The sequence below is a fragment of the Lemur catta genome, chromosome 23 (genome assembly GCF_020740605.2).
Source record: "Lemur catta isolate mLemCat1 chromosome 23, mLemCat1.pri, whole genome shotgun sequence".
Taxonomy (NCBI): domain Eukaryota; kingdom Metazoa; phylum Chordata; class Mammalia; order Primates; family Lemuridae; genus Lemur; species Lemur catta.
In genome coordinates this window covers 11,511,737-11,530,346 of record NC_059150.1, presented here as the reverse complement: position 1 = coordinate 11,530,346, position 18,610 = coordinate 11,511,737, and the positions used below count along the sequence as shown (strand labels likewise).

The window sequence follows — 18,610 nt, the reverse complement described above, 5'->3', positions numbered from 1 at the left end:
TGCCAGGGTCCTTAACAGGTAAACTATGACCCACATACTGCTTCAAACGTGGACCAGCACAGTGTGTGACAAGCCCCAATCAGAATATAAGGCAACACAGCAGCAAGAGGCCCAAGAAGGCCCTAAAGTCACTTTCCCATTCTCCAGTGGTCTTGCTAGCTGGTCCAGAGTGGACTTGGTGAGTGGCAGCGGAAATAACTTGGAGACACTCCAGCACTGTCAACCGTAGTCTACTTCCCTCACTCCCCATTTCTTATTCCACCTTTCCTTACTCTTCACCTCTTCTTTCTTCTCCTGGCAGCCTGCCCCTTTACCTCTCCTCTGATTTTCTCTTTCTTCTCTCCTCTTGGATGTGATTAGTTCAGCATTCTAATGACACACAAGCCTAAAGAAACTGCTGGTCAAGGTGGGGTGAGGTGGCTCATGCCTGTAATCTCAGCACTTTGGGAGGCTGAGACAGGAGGATTACTTGAGCCCAGGAGTTCAAGACCAGCTTTGGCAACATGGCAAGATCCTGTCTCTATAAAAAACTTAAAAATTAGCTGGATGCGGTGGCACATGCCTATAGTCCTAGCTGCTCAGGAAGCTGAGGCAGGAGGGACTGCTTGAGCCCAGGAGTTCAAAGTTACAGTAAGCTATGATCTCCCCATGGCACTCCAGCCTGGCCAACAAAGTGAGACCCTGTCTTTAAAAAAGAAGAAAAAACAAAGAAAGAAAGAAACTGGTGGTCCCATCTAAGAAAACTGCTTCTGAGAGTATGAAGGCAGCTAGGCTGAATATCGTCTTTAATTTGATTGGACTAGTAAAGAAGGATAACAACCGTAAAGGTACATTTATTTTTCATGGAAAGTTGGAAAAAAAGACTCTGAATAAGTTTTATTAGCACCATGCTCTAACCAACTGAGCTAAACACCCACCTGCATCAACAAGTTTTAAATCCATCCCCCTAACAATGCAGCTTGAAACTCTTCAAAATGACTTTATATTAAGCACCAATTCATTAATTAATGTGAAATTGACATCATGACCAACTGTCCTTGATTTTCAGAGATGACTCTAAGCTACAACAGAGAGTTCCGTATTTAGGTTAGATATAAAGAACTTCCTAACAGCTAGCAAGCTTAAATATTAAAACAGGTGAAGGCAAATACTGGCAGAATATTTTCTTTATGGGTTTTAAAACAGAAAAACAAAATTTCTTTTAATTATCAGAATAAAGTTCTTTGGCTGTCCCTTTGACATCTTTAAGGACCAATCATTCTTAGATTAAAAACTTCTAAGATGTACACTGAAATTGTATTGCCAAAAAGAGGCCTGAGGTGGTGTGGCTGTCAAAACCATTGCTCTAAAACTGCTTTACTTGCTAGAACCATACAACCATTTTAAGCATAAACCAAGAACACTGATTTATATATAAAGCTACAGGATAGTTACTACAAACACCGGGTTATGTGCCTGAAGTCAAAAGTAGAGAATAAAAAGAAATACCAAATAAATCTGGAAGGCCATTTTATTGTAAGTATAACATACTGAAGCTGGGAAATCCCTTTTAACTTCTATTTTGAATTTGAAAAATCTTTGGGGGAAAAAAAAAGAAAATCATCTTAAAGGATAAATTCTTCCACTGTTTTGACAATTTTCAAACTATTTTCCGATAAAACCCAAGGTGTTAAGTTTCTGTGCATGACCCCTTCCCCTACCACTATACTCTATAGCAATTTCCAGGCTGAGTAAAATAGTATCCTTATTCTCCCCAAGTAAAGTGGTACTACAGGCATTAGGCAAAGTGATTAGGGGAAAAATAAATTATCAGAAAATAATTTCTCAGGTTATTCCCACAAAAACTCAGAAAGAGACAGTAAATATCAAAGAATCCTGGATTTTTGTCTTTGAGTCAAACAGAAGTATTGCCACAGCTCTAGTTATGCTGCTGTTTGAGCTTGGCTGGGTATGTCACTACGCTTCTCTGAAAATGAAAACAGCCAGATCACTAACATTCTTTCAACCTCTTATAATCTGTAGCTTTATGATCCTGAAAGTGTTTTCAAAAGCACTCGTGAGCCTTTCTCAAAACTTCTCCCTTCATTAACCTAAGATGCCCAAAGAGTGAATTATGCTAAGACGAGCTAGCACTCCTCAATCTTCTTCCTTTTCTGCTTTATATACATGGCCACGCCTCTCTTTCCCTAAAAGACTAATCACCTGGTGGCAAGTGAAATGAATCAGGGTCACTAAATTTAATCATTATCATCTCTTAATGGAAGGGAGACACAGAATCAGCTCTAGATTAGATTGCAACTTATCCAAAAATTGTTAAGGACATCAAATAAGTGCAAATAGTTTAGTAAAATTTTAGAACTTTCATTTTAGTACCATAAATTCTGATATTCTAACCACAATATAGACTCTCACTGATTTATGTAATGATTCAAACTATCATATTTCACAAGTGAGTAAACACATTTAAATAAAACAATAAAGATATCACAACACAAAATGTGCTTTGCCTACCTTTGTTTTACTCATGTTTAACACCTCATAGAACACTCTTCAATAAGCCAGGTTATTTTTCAGAAAAATAATGCTGCCTTGATAGCCCATATTGCCAAAGAGCTTGCTAAAACATAGAATAATAAGTTTTATAGTCCTTATGATAATCAGTCTTCTAAGTCTCCCTCCTACAGTCCAAAATAATAATATTTAACCTCACTCAAAAACTGTAAGTATAATAAGCTCAGCTGCTGAAAAGTAAAGGAGCAAAAAAGCAGAAAGTTTGGACTCAGGCAACCGTAAGATGTCCATATCCATAAGAGAAATGAAGGCAATTTTTTCTCATGCTTTAGGAAGATTGAAAGTCACTGGAGGGACCATGTGATTCCAGCAAACCGAAATCAGGACATATACTTATTTACGGGCATAGGCCCTGCCTTTTAAGATTATACAGTTAAAACTGCAAGGATTTATCAAAGGCATGACTCAAAAATAAAAACCAAAGACCTAAAACTATGCTGGAAATGGTATAGAAAATTGAGAAAACTACAAAAAGCTTTAAATGAAAAGCAACCTTTCTATAAAGTTTCACAAAGAATCATCCTGCATTTTAAACAACTATAGTGCTTTCGGCATCCCAAATTCAGAATTTACTTTTCTTTAAAACATGTGACTGTTCAAATGCTCAATAAATAGGGGAATTTGATATTCCACAATTAGATGGATTTGTTAAGACACACCTTCAGACTGGTGAGGCCATCTGATTCTGTTGTCTGGTTTTTCCACTAGGAGAGATTCAAACAGATCATCTCGTCCTTCCTACTTCTACTAACACTAACAATATAAGCTGCCCATCTCCCTTCCAAAAATCTCCAGAGACAATTCCATAACCTCCTGCTGGCAGTATGTTCGTCATTTTCTTTTCTTTTCTTTTTAAGACAGAGTCCCACTCTGTCACCCCAGATAGAGAGTACAGTGGAGTCATCGTAGCTCACTACAACCTCAAACTCCCTGACTCAAGCAATCCTCCTGCCTCAGCCTCCCAAATAGCTGGGACTACAGGCACGTGCCACAACGCCCAGCTAATTTTTCTATTTTTAATAGAGACGAGATCTCACTCTTGCTCAGGCTGGTATGGAACTCCTCACCTCAAGCAATCCTCCCACCTCGGCCTCTCAGAGTGCTAGGATTACAGGTGTGAGCCACCTCACCCAGCCCAGTATGTTCCATTGTTGCTATCTTCCCTGTGAGTTAAGGAAGAAAATGTAGTAAGCTCAGAATTTTCTTAGAAGAGAATTTCACATATGGAGAAATTCTATTTTAATTTAGAACAATTATCTAAATATTTCTCTTAAACTTTTTCTTAACTACACTTTTTTTTAATGAATAGAATCTTAGAAGCTTTATTTCATTTCACGCTCAAAAGCTATTGTAACTGTGAAACTGTTATTAAGAGGTCATATAAAATTCAATGAAAAAGCAGCAATTGTTGCAAATAAAGTATTTATGTAATACTCAAATTAAACCAACAATTAGATGCTGGAAGAACCTGTCACATAAATAATAACAGAACATTTTATCCACATATCAGAATGATGGACCAATTTTAAAGCTACAGACCTGTATAAGACATTAAAATGATAATGAGTAGTAAGTATACTAGGGCAGGAGAAAGAGATAATGCCATAGGGCTGTTTCCTTTTTTTTTTTTTTTTTTTTTCAAAATAATAAAAAAAAATTTGACTTTAAACTTGACCTTAAGGCTGATTCCAAATCTCTATTTTGGAGGGTCAGGGGGAACACAAGTAACAAAAATATATTAACTTTTAGAATCAAAGAGAGATCTTTGGTGAATAGAGGAATTTAAGAACAAGGCAAATTCTTATAAACCTTAAAATTAAGCACCATGTACACTTTCATAGTATCAGGAAGAAAGCTGGAATGTCTAAATTTTCTATAAATTCTTTAAGTGTTCAATAAGATTTTAAATGCCCGTACAATTGGTGAAGAATTTGTTAACCTTCTTCCAAGAGAGCCAGACTTCATTAATGGACTTAGACAGGAATAGAGAAAGGTTAAAAAAAAAATTATGATCTGTCATTAGTGACACACTTGGACCAAGGAAAAGAACATCTTTCTTTTGCAATGAGCATTCCATGTCAGCTAGGACACAGAAACATTAGTACCGTGTTCCTACACAGACAATCTTTCCCTGCAGCATCTGTTGCTAATTGAAAGGGACTAGAATTACAAAATCCTAGTCAATTTCTCTCACCAGCTCTTGCTGTGTATAAAGATTTTCTATGCAGGGGCTGAGCATTAGTCTTCCACTACAGCTGATGACTAAAGAGCAAAGAGAAAGAAACACAGAAGAAAGCATTTTTTTTTTTGTATCCAACAATATATGGAACTAAACTGTGGGAAGAGACCAGCTAAGCATGTCTTTTGTTAGCTCAGGAAATTACCATTCTATAAATGCAACTATTCACCTATAAAGGTCTTTTAACATCCTAGTTAACCAACTGTATATGTCTTCTGTTTGGGTAAATTTTTTTATGTAAATCTTCAGAAGTAACTGTCAATATTTTACCAATTATGTCTTTTATTTCTGGCTCCTAGGCACAGTGCCTGGGACACAGGAGGCACTTAATAAATGTTTGCTGTATAAATATATCAATCTTGTATTTTGTAGCACTGTCCACTCAAGGCATTCAAAGCACCTACAAAGTCCTCATCGCATTAGTTTGTTTCATTGAGCACATAGATCTACATCAAGTCCTTTTGCATTTTTACAAGTTGTAGGCTAAAAAGTTTACAATGTTATCCAAAGCTGTGGTCCCCAACACCCCCAGGCCACTGCCTAGCACTGGACCCTAGCCTGTTAGGAACCAGCTGCACGGCAGGAGGTGAGCAGGTGAACCAGTGAAGCTGTATCTGTCTTTACAGCCACTCCCCTTCGCCTGAGCTCCGCCCCCTGTCCGATCAGTGGCCACATTAGGTTCTGCATTATAGGAAGTTGTATAATTATTTCATTATATATTACGATGTAATAATAATAAAGTACACAATAAATGTAATGTGCCTGAATCATCCAGAAACCATCCCACCCCCCATTGGTAGAAAAAATTGTCTTCCATGAAACCAGTCCCTGGCGCCAAAAAGGTTGGGGACCACTGATCTAAAGCATCCTCAGCTGCAGGAAGAAACAAAGATTACAAGGTGAGAATGGAGGTTAGTCGGTATTCCAGGCAGGAGGTGACAGTGGTTAAATTCAGGTGATAGTGGTTAAATAGGACACCTTTTCAGGCTCCCTATGCAGAGCACGGTGCCTGTCTGGGAGCCACAGTTTACTAACATGTGCTACGCTAAGAAAAGCAAGCTGAAAAACCCCGGGGGCAGAAAAAAGACAGCATGGGGAAACAAATCCAGGTTTCCTCTGCCCCCTGTTCAACTTTAGGAATCTAGCTACTTAATTACATAAAATGTGATACAAATTTGTAAACTGGCTGTAATATCTAGCTGGTGGTCTGGTGAGATCATTAGTATCAGTTGGAAATATATTTTAAATGTTATCAAAAACAAATCCATTCAAGTGCACTGTGGGACAACTACACTACCTAGCTTTCCCCGGTGTACTATTTTAAACACAGGTAAATTTTTTCTTAAAGTTTCCAAAAACAAGGCCAGGTGCCACGGCTCACTCCTGTAACCCTAGCACTCTGGGAGGCTGAGGCAGGAGGATTGATTGAGCTCAGGAGTTCGAGATCAGCCTGAGCAAGAGTGAGACCCGTCTCTACTAAAAATAGAAAAATTAGCCAGGCATCGTGGCACGCATCTGTAGTCCCAGCTACTCTGGAGGCTGAGGCAGGAGCATCGCTTGAGCCCAGGAGTATGATAGTGCAGTGAGGTATGATGACGCCAGTGCACTCTAGCCCCGGTGACAGAGTGGGACCCTGTCTCATAAATAAAAAAAATAAATACAGTTTCCACAAACAAGACAAAATATTACAACTTAAAGAAAACTAAAAACCATATCAATTACGAGAACAAAATTTCATTTTAATTACAGGTTGTAAATCCTCCTCTAATATCTATAAACTAAATTATCAAAGTTTAACAGTTTAAAGTTTGAAAGCCTAAAGGTGCACAACTGTTCACAGGGAACCTATATTTGAAAGAAGTCACATCAGACAGAAGAACCTTACTTGCCTATGGTCTCATAACGTCTCTAAGGCAGAACTTAATTCCCAGGTAACAGACTAACGAGCCTGGAATTTTCATTTCCTAGCCCAGCCTTTTAAATGGGCATTTTGCTCCTTTTTTCTTATTTTATACTATTTCAGAAAACATTGGCTGCCCAATTATCCATGGTATATTCCATAAAGTCCTCCAATATTGTACTCAATTGCTTATTCAAATGCCATATTGGTCGAGCAGGGTATATGAACTGTTTGAAAGTTCCTGGAGTCACATTACTCTAATTAGTGAGCGTATTATCCAGAGAAGACCAGTGACAGAGACTGGCACTTTCCAGAGAAAAGTCTGCAACAGCTGGGGCTCTCCGCTTCCCCCAGCCGCCAGGTGACGGGGGGGGGGGGGGGGGGGGGGGGGGGGGGGGGGGGTGCCGCTCCATCTTGCACACAATTCACTTTCTTGGCTCCTTTGTCTCTTAGCCTCGCTCCCTGCCACTACCTCATTATGAATTCAGTTGGTTTTCAGGTAATTCAATTATCTGAACCCCTGGGCCTGTTGTATTGTGGGGAACTGGACAAGAGTACAGACTACACTCAGCTAGTTCAGGCTAGGCTTGGCAAATACTTGATTCTGCTTTTCTCCTGCTACCCAGCTCTGAACTTTTTGTTGTCGTGGTGACCTGGCAACTATGTTCTAAGCTTTCCTGCAATTATCTGCACAACTTGGGTCAAAATTCCTTGATTTCACTTGATTCAGCACTCCAGAGCCAAGAATTACTTGTTCAAGGGAGTTTATAGGTATCATTACTATACCATTTTCTTGTGAGATAAAATAAGAAACGGGTAACTACCATATGACTTCTGCTTGACTGATTATAATTATAATTCTGAGCTCTATACAATCTTGCTTACACTCTCACCCTGCATTTTTAGAAGAAAAAAACCAACAGCATGCTCCATTTTCCATTGATCATATCACAACTCCATTCTGAATAGCCATCGGGTGTCACAGTGTTACCCAACCAAAGCCATTAAAGTTGATTGATGAGAAAAAGGCTAACTGAAAATTGCGGGGAACGACAGGCACAGTTTTCTCTCTCTCTTTGCCACTCTGTTACGATGTTAGGCAAACAGAGAGCTACATGCACTGCTATTAAAGGAGCTTCAGGAATCTTACTTGCTTTATCATCACTAATTTTTCAAAATCTTAGTACTTTTACACATTTATTTGAAGGAGGTATTTGTAAGATTTGCTTAGAAGGAGTAAGTCCTGGTTACTTCATGGAGATTCAAATTGACAAGCTTTTACAGGATATGGAAACTGATGATTTGATCAAGGTAGCTAGCCAATTGCTCTGATACATAATGTTTAAAGACTCAGCATTATATCTTCTTTGTTAAATATCAGAGGCATAAGAAAGTTCACCTTCTTCTTTATAATAATGCAGTGGTGAGGTCTATTACTGAATAGTTGCCAAACATCAATTTAGACATAAAAAAGAAGAAGCATTACACTGCAGCTATTACTTAAAACTACATGTCTCTAGTCTCATGTTCCTCTTCTGAAAAAGAAATTTGCCCAAGATCATCAAGAAAAAGGTTTGGAGTAAATAAAAGGTTCAAATTAACTTACTTTTAATAATCTAAAGCTTGAGGTAAACCCCCCATCCCAGACACAAGGTGGTATTATAAAATGTATAGAGATACTATATGTTACCTCTTCTGTATCAAAACATTATCCATTCATTCACCCTTATAAATTCTCTAGTTCTAACAGCTGAAGGATTTCTTCTCTTGGTATGTGCTAATGTACCATTCACTAAGATGCCAAGTAACAGGGATTGAATTCTTTGCTCTTACTCTGTCTCATTCTCACCACTAAAGGCAAATCACATTCCAGCCTGATATGAGATACATGATTTCAGGATGGGTCTGTTTCAATGTGGAGTGACCTCAACCCAGATGTGGAGGTGACTGGCCCACGGTTAGGGTATTTGTGAGGGCTCCAGGATATATCCTACCTAGGGATGGATCCCAGGCTTCCAGACCCTCAAATGCTCCTATAGCAACCCTTCATTCAATCTCTTTAGAATCAAAAGGGCCTTGCCTAGATAAGGTGAAACTTGTGTAGACTGGAAGTCTTTTTTGCTTATATTCTATACTTTTGTCAAAAGCTTCATCGGTATACAGAGGTGAAGTACATCAAAAATTTTCCTCAGTGTAAAACATTCACTATTCTATCACAAACTGGAAAATTTACTGGTTCCTCCTGAACGAGAAATAGATTTTGTTTCTATGACAGTAAGAACTAAGGCAAAGGATTAAACATATTTGCTAATCATTCAAGGAAAACATTAAAACATCTACTATGTCCAAGAGAGCTACTACTGAAGTTTTGCTTAAGGGTAAATCAAACAAAGATTACTGTTTGAAACATAGTATTTAAATATTAACCACAAGCATTTTACTCTTTTTAAATTATTTCTACAGTTCTCTTTTGCCTTTTGCTTCTTTTTCCTTTAAAGAGGGGAAAAAAGACTACACCAGGGCTGTAGCCATATTTCCTAATTATGTAATGATTATTTCAAAATATACATCTATATTTACTTGCTTTCTCTATCAAATTCACATTCCTAAAATTAGATTCCTCATGCTTGCTCTAATTACCCAGGACCCATAATTCTCATATCCAAATAACTTTTTTCTTCTTGGAACAATTTTTTGTCATTGAGAATCTTGATATTCAACTTTTACCACACTCAAAAGCTGTCTTGACTTTACTCCTCTAAATTATTTTCCATAAATCTCTCATTTCCACATTATATACTTTATGTACAAACTTTATAAATGAGTAAAAACATACCTATAAAGTCTTCCAAATGAAATCATTCTTTAACCCTACTAATGTTAGATGAAAAATCAATATTTATCCTTGGAGGAAAAAATTCCTGCCTTCATAAGATAAACTTGAATTTTGACTAAATTTTGTACAAGAAGGGTGTCAAGATGATTTGACATCTGTGATTTTACTTATACTCAACAAATCTACTTTACTACTGTTAAATTGAGGCCTAGAGAGTCCTAAATAAATTGCCTAAGGTCAAGCAATGAGTCCTGATATGGGACAAAGATCCAGGTTTGGTAGTTTTCTTCTATCTAAATATTCTAAATCTTAAACTTCTGATGATCTCAAAATATTTTATTTTAAACCACCCATGGTCTAAGACCTAGTTTTAATTATCAAATACATAACTATCACACAGAGTGAGTGCCATGCCTAAAAAGAAACAAATCAAGTGGAAAGCATGTTTATGGAGAAGGGTAGGGGAGACTACCCCCAAAAAATATATTCATGGATTATTTGATAAAGTCAGGCTAGAAGAGCAAAGGATGGTAGTAAATAATGTCATGCTCTAAAACTGAATTTTGCAGATAGTTTTCAGCATGATTTTTCTATGTTTCACTTTTCACCGTCAGCTGTGAGCTGTTTCCAAGTGTGAAATCGCCTAAGAGAGGAAGCAAAGCTGTCATTTGACATCTGGGAGCGTGGAGATTGGGCTGCAGTGAAAAGCATTTTGGACTCCTGCAATTTACACACATATTCACCTATCAATTCTCAAGTCTGAAAAGTATTTAATGAGAAATATCAATGTATTAATAAATTTCGAGCATTTAAAATTAAAGGTTCATAGCGGGATGGAAAATAAAAGTGAAGGACACACATTGATAGTATAATCATATCGACTTGTTTAAAACTAGAATGGAAAACTTAAGTGACTACATTAGCATAATAACTAACATGTAAATAATTTTACTCACTTGTCTCAGATTGCATATTAAACTTCCAAATACAGCTTTTTTGTATGTTATGTTTAGTAGTATAGTTTCTATTTTCTAGCTGCTTTTTGATGAGAGTCAAGAAAAAAATAGTAGCAGGAAAAGAAAAATATACGTACTTTCTTGACATTTTATGTTTCCTTTATACTTAAAACACTACACTGTAACAAAATTTATTCTATATTATAATAGTTCAAATGACAAAGCACATAACATCCTTTGGCTAAAAACGTTTGTGCCTTCGTACGTGTACAAATGGAAATAAAATCAGAGTAACCACAAGGAAGTCCTCTGAAGAAGAATAATCAATTTACCCCAGTTTTTATTCTGTAATCTCTCATGACAAAAAAATGGAAGAACCTGTCTAAAAGTCTCCTAATAAAGTATCTAAAAGTCTCCTAATGTGGAAACTAGACAGTGCTGTATTTATATTGTCATGCTATACAATCTATTCCTACTTTGGGGACTATTTCTTTGCTTTTTTTCTTCCTGAACTCCATTCTGTGTTTCTGTGGTATAAAAGGAACCCATTTACCATGAATGATGTTTATTTAAAATAAAACCTTTCTAGAGAATCATCCTAGATAATCTAAAGATACAAAGTGAACCTAAAAGGAATGGCTTCTACTTTGAAAACGGGGCTGGGTTTGATCAGTGAATTCGTATTCTCAAGATCCTCTTGATGGGTCTGCAGCTGCAGCCATTTATGTGCTGGCTTTTTCACAGATGTAGACAGAGAAAGCTCCATGGTTTTTGTCTTTTTGTTGTTGGAATTGTTTTCTTTAATATAAAAAAGTAGCAACTTTTTTTTTAAAAGTTCTTAGTTTCGTTGTAGAAACTTGTGAATATTGGACATCCTCAGGAGGATACATCGTTGAAATAACTATGACTTTTTAAAATCTAAGATCACAAAGTTGGCAGAAACTATACTTAAATAACAGAAGGTGATCATTTGCATTTCAAAATTTATCTGTCTTGCTTTTCCCCTCAATTAGACCAAAACATGTTGATTCACAGGTTTCTGTGTGTGTGTTTTTTCTTTTTTAAACTTATTTATAGAGCAGAATAATGGCCCCCCTGCTAGCCTGGCATTTGCTCAAGTTTCTGTCCATGTAAATCGAATCTGTTACTGGAAATTTTTCTCAAAATATAAAGGCACATCATCCACAAGATAAAAAGATATACTGCTGATATTATAAAGTACAGGGCAGGTGGATAATGTTTTTAGGACAAATATGTGATAAGGATTCCCAGGAGGGTGGAGTGGTAGGGGTAGAGGTTGCATGCTGTTTAAACAGAAGTGAATTGTTCTCATCATAATCTTGTGACAACTTTACTTTCTAACCAAACATCAGCTGCTTAACACGCTTTAGAGTTACTTGGACAATAATACTAAGGACAGAGTTGGGAAGTGAGAGGGTAGGAGGCACATGAGAGGGGAATTATTTCAACTCTTAGTGTTTCTAAGGGTGGATCCAAAGGTGGCTAAGTGCTCTATGCTCCTATGTATTTATTGACTTGTGATTTTTAAACGTCAAAATATTAACATATTATCATTGCTCCTAGCCTTTGAGAAGAGAGGAAAGCCTACCTGTAGTTTTTGCCAGTAGCATTGTTATTTAGTTTTGAGACAAACAGCAATCTACAAATTTTTGTTTCATTTCCCCTTGTGTTATAAGTGAGGGGCAGGAGCACATAGACTTAACTGAGCTCTATAACACTCGAGGTTTAAGATCATTTAAATTAGAACATCAGCATTACTTTTCTGTTAAGGCCATTACTGGTTTTGTTTTATCTTGTTGCGAAAACTAATAGGCCCAAAGAATGAAGAGACTTTCCATATTGTGCAAGGCATGCTATAATACTAAAACACTTTTGCTACGCATAAAGCTTGAAAGTGCAATTCTTTTATGCAAATAATTACAACAAAGCACCTCTTCAGACTATAGCTTTTTTCAAAAGCTAGTGAAGGACAACCTGGGAGAGGACAGCAAAAATCTATTAATGGTAGACTGCCACCTGCCGGTGAACTAAGAGAATTATAATTTCTGGGAAAAGGCTTTAAAACTATAACTTGGAAACTAATCTGTATTAAATTCAGTATTTCATTACACGAGATTGAAAGTATGCATCTGTTGATGAATGTAGTATGGTTTTACTGCACATATATTAAAGCTCTCAGGATGCCAATATGTTATGGATATTAAAGTAACATGACTGAGCTTGAGAATAAAGAAAAATAATCTGCTAGGACTGCCAAAGTATAAACTTACAGATAGTTTTCAATAAGAAAGTAACAATAAAAATAGGAAATACGGAGCTAGTTATAAACACTAAACAATGCCCCATAAACATTTGGTTTTGTTGTGTGGGTTACACTCCACTTCACGTTAGGATATAACAGGCTTCACTCAAAAGAACTCCCAGATTTAATTTTGTTCCTAAAAGCTCTAAATTCATTATAATTAACAAACATATTTATGTACATTGGCACCTAAAATGTTATTTCTTGTCAAATTAGAAAGTGGAGGGAGGTGATCTATTAAAAAAATCAGATAACTATAAAATTTTTTTGTTATCCCATTAACTAAATCTCACTAACATGGTTTCAAAACACAGCATCACATTACCTATTTGAAAAAAAAACAAAAAATGTAGTGTGTTCTATTGTCTCTAAGAAACAACAAAATCAAACAGTTCTAATTTGAGGGAAGAAGGAAGAAAGAAAAGAAAACCCAAATAGTTGTTTTCAGGAAAGTTTTAGGATATTTGTTTTGCAGGTTAAATTTTTTTGCTATTCTCCAATACTGAAATAATTCTTAACAATGAAGATTATAACTAAAAACAATTGCTCTTTCAATCCTAATTATAATCATTTCCTATTATGCAGAGAAACAAGGTTAGCATCAATACACTGGTTGGCTAGTAAGCATGAAATACAATATTGATCAACATCGAAGCAGATCATGTCAACATAATCAGCTTGAAACTCCTCTGAAGGCCAGTGGGGTGACTTTGGCCATCCAAAGAGGCTAAGGCTGGGCAAAAGGTGAACAAACTTTGGATTCAAATACAGTCCCATCTTGCACTGACGACAGAGAGAAACTAACTCAAATCCAATTCATAGGCTTAAGCTACCTATAATTTGTCAGCAAAGGATCTAACACCCTCAGACATAAATCTTTCATCTTTTAAAAAAAAGACAATACAGTAAGGGCAAGAGAAACCTGTTGTGTCAAATATTTGGCTGAACAGGCTAATTTAAAATAAGAACAATATGCTTTCTAAATTTCCTCAAACATAGAAAAAAAACTCTTAAAAATTTGTTCTAAAATGCCAGGTTGGCTCATCACTAAAATCACATTGCATTTTTTAAAAAAACCATTTTATCTGTTTTTGGGCCTTAAGAATGTTACCCTTTTAGTCAGCTACTTCTTGTATCTTAATAAAATTCATCCATCTAAAGAGGGTCAGGGTAAAGGTAAGGGTCCTTCTAAACACTAAGAAGTTAAGCCATTTCTAAGAATTCATTGCCAGTTCTACATAAAGTATTACATATACCTATTTAACAACAGCAATTAATACACACACAACATATGCGTACACATATATACCTATGGATTATTTAATGGTTTTAGCCCCACGGTTTCTTTTTTGAAGGGTTAAACAGATAACCAAATACAACGCATATGTAAACTGCTAGTGAAAAATACAACTTCTATAAAGAAATGAGAGCTGCTCAACCACTTTTTCAAGTGAAACATTTTAGGAGATTGCTCTAACCTGGGGCACAGTACATTCTCTCTATGGCATCGCTGTCACAGGAATCTTCAACCTCACTCCACCTGCTAAAATACGTTAGCTGAATGTGTCCTAAAAACAAAACGACAGGAGAAATCAAAACATTTTTCTCTTCCATTTTCTGCAGAAGTGAACTGTAATTACTCCTTTTGTAGCTAAAAACAGTATCATTAAGAATAATGGCATCATTAAGTACTAGAAGCTATTACTGGGGGTGAATTTGCTGCACTGATAATGAAGCTACAGACAGGAAATGAAGATACTAATTACAAGATAAAACGCCTACTCAGTTAATTGGAAGCAACAGCGAATAAAAAGAAATGCATTTGCAAAAGTTCCTGACCTCTATCATTCAATAAGATGTTGTTTGGGTTCAAATCGCGGCACACAATTCCCTCTCTATGTAAAGCATCAAGGGCTACCACCATTTCAGCTGCCCATCTTTGAATGCAGCCCTCTGGGATGTAAAACCTGGAGTTTAGTGCTAATTTTTTATCAAGGTCCTCAAAAATCTGATGTATTTCCTTGTCTCCTTCTAGCGCTAACCCACTTTCTCCCTTAGACTCAGAGTCTCTCTGGAATAAAGAAGTCGGTTCCTCTTTAGCTAAATCATCAGTTTGATCTGTAAACAGCAATACTTCTTCTGTTTTTAAAGTGTCTGTGTTTGCAACATATTTATTAGCACCTGAGAGTGGACTAGAAATACGGAATAAGCTTTCTTCGGAGTTGTTTGTAGTTACTGCCGACTCAACCACTCCAAGACCTTGAAACTTAGGATCTGAGCTGTGTGACAAAGACATGTCTCCTGAACTACTATGATCAAGAGCTGCTACAAATAACGTCCCAAGATCCTTCCGTGCATAGTGTTTCTCTGTTATACTATGAGATTTAGGCCTAGAGGCATCACTCAATTCCTCTGTGCCTTTCTCTTCATGTGCTTGGCATTGTTCAGTACTAAGACTGAGGCATAAAACATCGGGGGCTTCCAATAGTTTACTTTCTATCATGCCTATATTAGTCTGTGTAAACTTAGTAGGTCCCATTCCTGCAGCTTCTTTTGTTGGCTCCAATTCACCAGGTAAATTTACAAGAAGATCAGGTCTTCCTTCATCAGTACCACTGACATCATCAAAAGCAGCATCTTTAAATGAAATAACTGGCACTGAGTCATCTGAGCCCCTGCTAATGGTATCCTGAGCTTTAAACTGTACCATGCTGTCACTGGTATTAAAACTCTTCAAAGTGCTGTCTCCATCTGGAAGAATAAAGAATGGTTTTAAAGGTTCTGATTTTAGACTATACAATTTTTCTCCAAAATCAAGTCCCAGGAGTTCACTTGTGCTATCCTTACTGTCTATCCTAAAAAATTCCATGGGGCTGTTTTTGGATCTACTGAGGGAATCTGATGTTCTTGGAGAACTAACTGCTTCTGGGTCATCATCTCTAGGGAAGAACTTCAGCTCATAAGCTCTTGGCTGAATGCTGGTGCTGTCACTGTCAGCAACAAGGTATGCTGGGAAGCTTTTAATAGCTTTGGTATCAACACCATTCCCTTCAGGCTTCATGAAGGGCTCCTCATTCAAAGACCCTGGCTCAATCTTTTCTTGTCCATATTCATTGCATAACGTTAAATAACTAGTAGTGCATTCTTCTTCTGAACTTGAACCAGAATCTGGCCACTTTGGAGAGCTATCTTGGCCATCATCTTCCTGGTTGCTATCATCTTGAGAACTTGGAGTAAGACTAGTCTTCAAAGGCAGAACTTTAAGCATGCTTGCACCATCACTTCCTCTGGACTCAAAGCTGCTGCTGTCCTGAGGACTAGAAGTTGGCTGTTGCAGGTGAACTTTAGTAAGTGTAGATTTTTTCATTTCCTTGATTTCAAAGCTTTCTTCAGGACTTCTGTTCAAAAATTTACTGATATATGACCAGAGCTTGCCACCTATGAACAAATATAACCAAAAAAAAAAAAAAAATTTAAGATCCTCAAATTAATAGTTACTTGAGACATTAGAAAAACAAAAAAAGATTCTAATAACTAATCAAAAACAAATCAAAGAAACACATTAATATCAAGTGACATATCAAGACAAGCATATTTAACAAAATGCCTGTTTGTTATTAGTGACTGGTGAGTATGGTTTCAAGCATAGCTGCTGACAACAATTATTTTTAAAGTGACAACCTATCTCTTCCTTTGAAGGAAAATTAAATATAACATTTTATAGCTAAAGTCTGCTTTAAATTTAAATATTTAGTCTTAGAAACATCGGATTATGTTCTGATCTGTTTATACAATCATTTTTTCAAGCATAGCCCCTTGGTCAAGTGGAAGTACATAAATATGCTATAAACTACAGCTTATTTATTTAAAGCTGTAAAGTACAGTGGGAGAAAGAAACAACAGTATTATTTCTCCATTTTAAAAATGCCCAGTCCAGGACTGGAAGGGAAATTTGGCATCTGGCATGTAATTGTGCCCTTATAAATGATATAGTAATAGTAGTTTTCCCATTTCATGACCCCCTCATACATATAATGTGTTCTTTAAAATCAAGTAGAACTACTGAGGAAGATTAATTGGGCAGCCATTAATGAGACAAGTTATACTAATTGATTCTATATTCTGATATATTATCTATAAAAAACTAAACTAAAATTATTAAACTAAAATCATAAAAATCACTTTCATGTAAATTATAGGAATCAAATAAATGTGAAATGATCCAGTGTTTTAGCAGCAATACTTGCTATGGTCATTATTATATTATCCTATTTTTCTTTTGTTTTATTTTAACCATTAAAACTTCAACCCCTTTTGCTAATTAGAATCTTTTCATTAAAAAAACTACAGTTAAGTTTCAAAAACTCACCACAGCTACACCGACTACAAACAATATTATAAGAAAGAACTAAATTTGGTCTAGAAATCTCAAAAACAGTAACTGCAGGAGTATACTTTGTGAAGATATTTCTGTAGCTTCCAAAAATATAAAATTAAGAATAATGTATTAAAAATAAATCACCCTCCTCATATGAAGAAGGCAGTTTTTCAGCATATTTTTAAATGTTATTAAATATCATATACCAAGGGCAGCTAAATCTTGATCCAAAAATCACTGACTGCCAATGCATGTGTAAAAAAAGTCAATGGAAGTCTCCCCAAAATCTTTCTACTTTACATTTTATTTCATTTCAAGTAATTTGATAAATACACAAAGTACCTAAGACTCTGCCTAGCATAGAATAAATGCTCAATAAAGGATAACTGTCATAATATTAATCTTGGGATTTTCATACATCTCTTTCTAGCAGTGGTCTACTTAACAGTCTTCTCCATTCTGTTAATAGTAGTATAGGACATTATGATGTTTAATTTTTTCCTCTCATTTTTTTTTAGCTAATACTTTCTGTCTTCTGTACTCAGCATTTCACATTTCCCATATTCAAACTGGAGTTTAAGGATTCATACTGTATATGGCTTTGAAAATCACTAACTCACAAAAGGAACTATGCATTAAGTCCATATTATTTAGTCTTTAGACAACACATTCCTCTTACCACAAATACCTATATTGTGGCACTATAACAGTAATGCCTGTACCTGAAGCTGAGAGTCTCGTATGCAATCCAAATAAAATGATTTGTGTGGTTTTCAGTTCTCCTAGATGACGACTCCTTTGGGGGAAAGGACCAAGTCTTTTTCATCTTTCACGTCTACTGCCTATACGGTGTGTGGGACATGACAGGCATTCGGTCAATATTTGTTAAATCCGATGCTGACTCATCAGAATGAGGTGTGCCGTCACAAACTAAACAGTGCCTATATCTGTAAAGTTCCAGTGATCGGAAATAAACAGTAGCTAAAAAGTTCTAAGAAAAGTTTCATTCATTCTTAGGCCAATTTTACCTGGATGAGCTACTGAAGTCTGAAATTCAACGAGCTTAAATTCTTTATTTTTGTCCTTCAAATCATTTCTTCTTTCTGACTTCCGAGTCACTCTGGCACAAAAGCTTTGGACCAAACATGGATTTTTTTCCTCTTTCTTGCTTCTCCTACATTTGACAAGTTTCCAAGTCCTATAGGCTCTACCTATAATGTTTCTTCCAGCCATTATCTTCTTTTAATTACTACTTTACTCTGTGCCTTCTGAGATAATGCTATAGCTACAACTGGATCCTTACTAAATTTAAGTCCTTCCTGTACCACTCTATCATACTAATTGCTGCTCAATTAAGCTTCCATTTTAGTACAGATCTTACTGCATCATATTTTCACTCAAGAATTC

General features: G+C 36.3%; 1 protein-coding gene across 5 annotated transcripts in view; it reads right to left on the bottom strand.

The window, feature by feature from the left end:
• The window catches only part of RPS6KC1 (ribosomal protein S6 kinase C1), a 118,184-nt gene that overhangs the window by 11,210 nt on the left and 88,364 nt on the right, over positions 1-18,610 (bottom strand). For 4 of the 5 annotated variants that reach the window (XM_045536487.1, XM_045536488.1, XM_045536490.1 and 1 more), the window contains 2 exons: positions 14,665-16,263; positions 14,304-14,393 (listed from right to left, as the gene is read on the bottom strand). In XM_045536487.1, coding sequence (XP_045392443.1) covers positions 14,304-14,393; positions 14,665-16,263 — 1,689 coding nt within the window. The remainder of the gene's footprint in view (positions 1-14,303; positions 14,394-14,664; positions 16,264-18,610) is intronic. The other variant, XM_045536489.1, reaches the window with a different exon arrangement.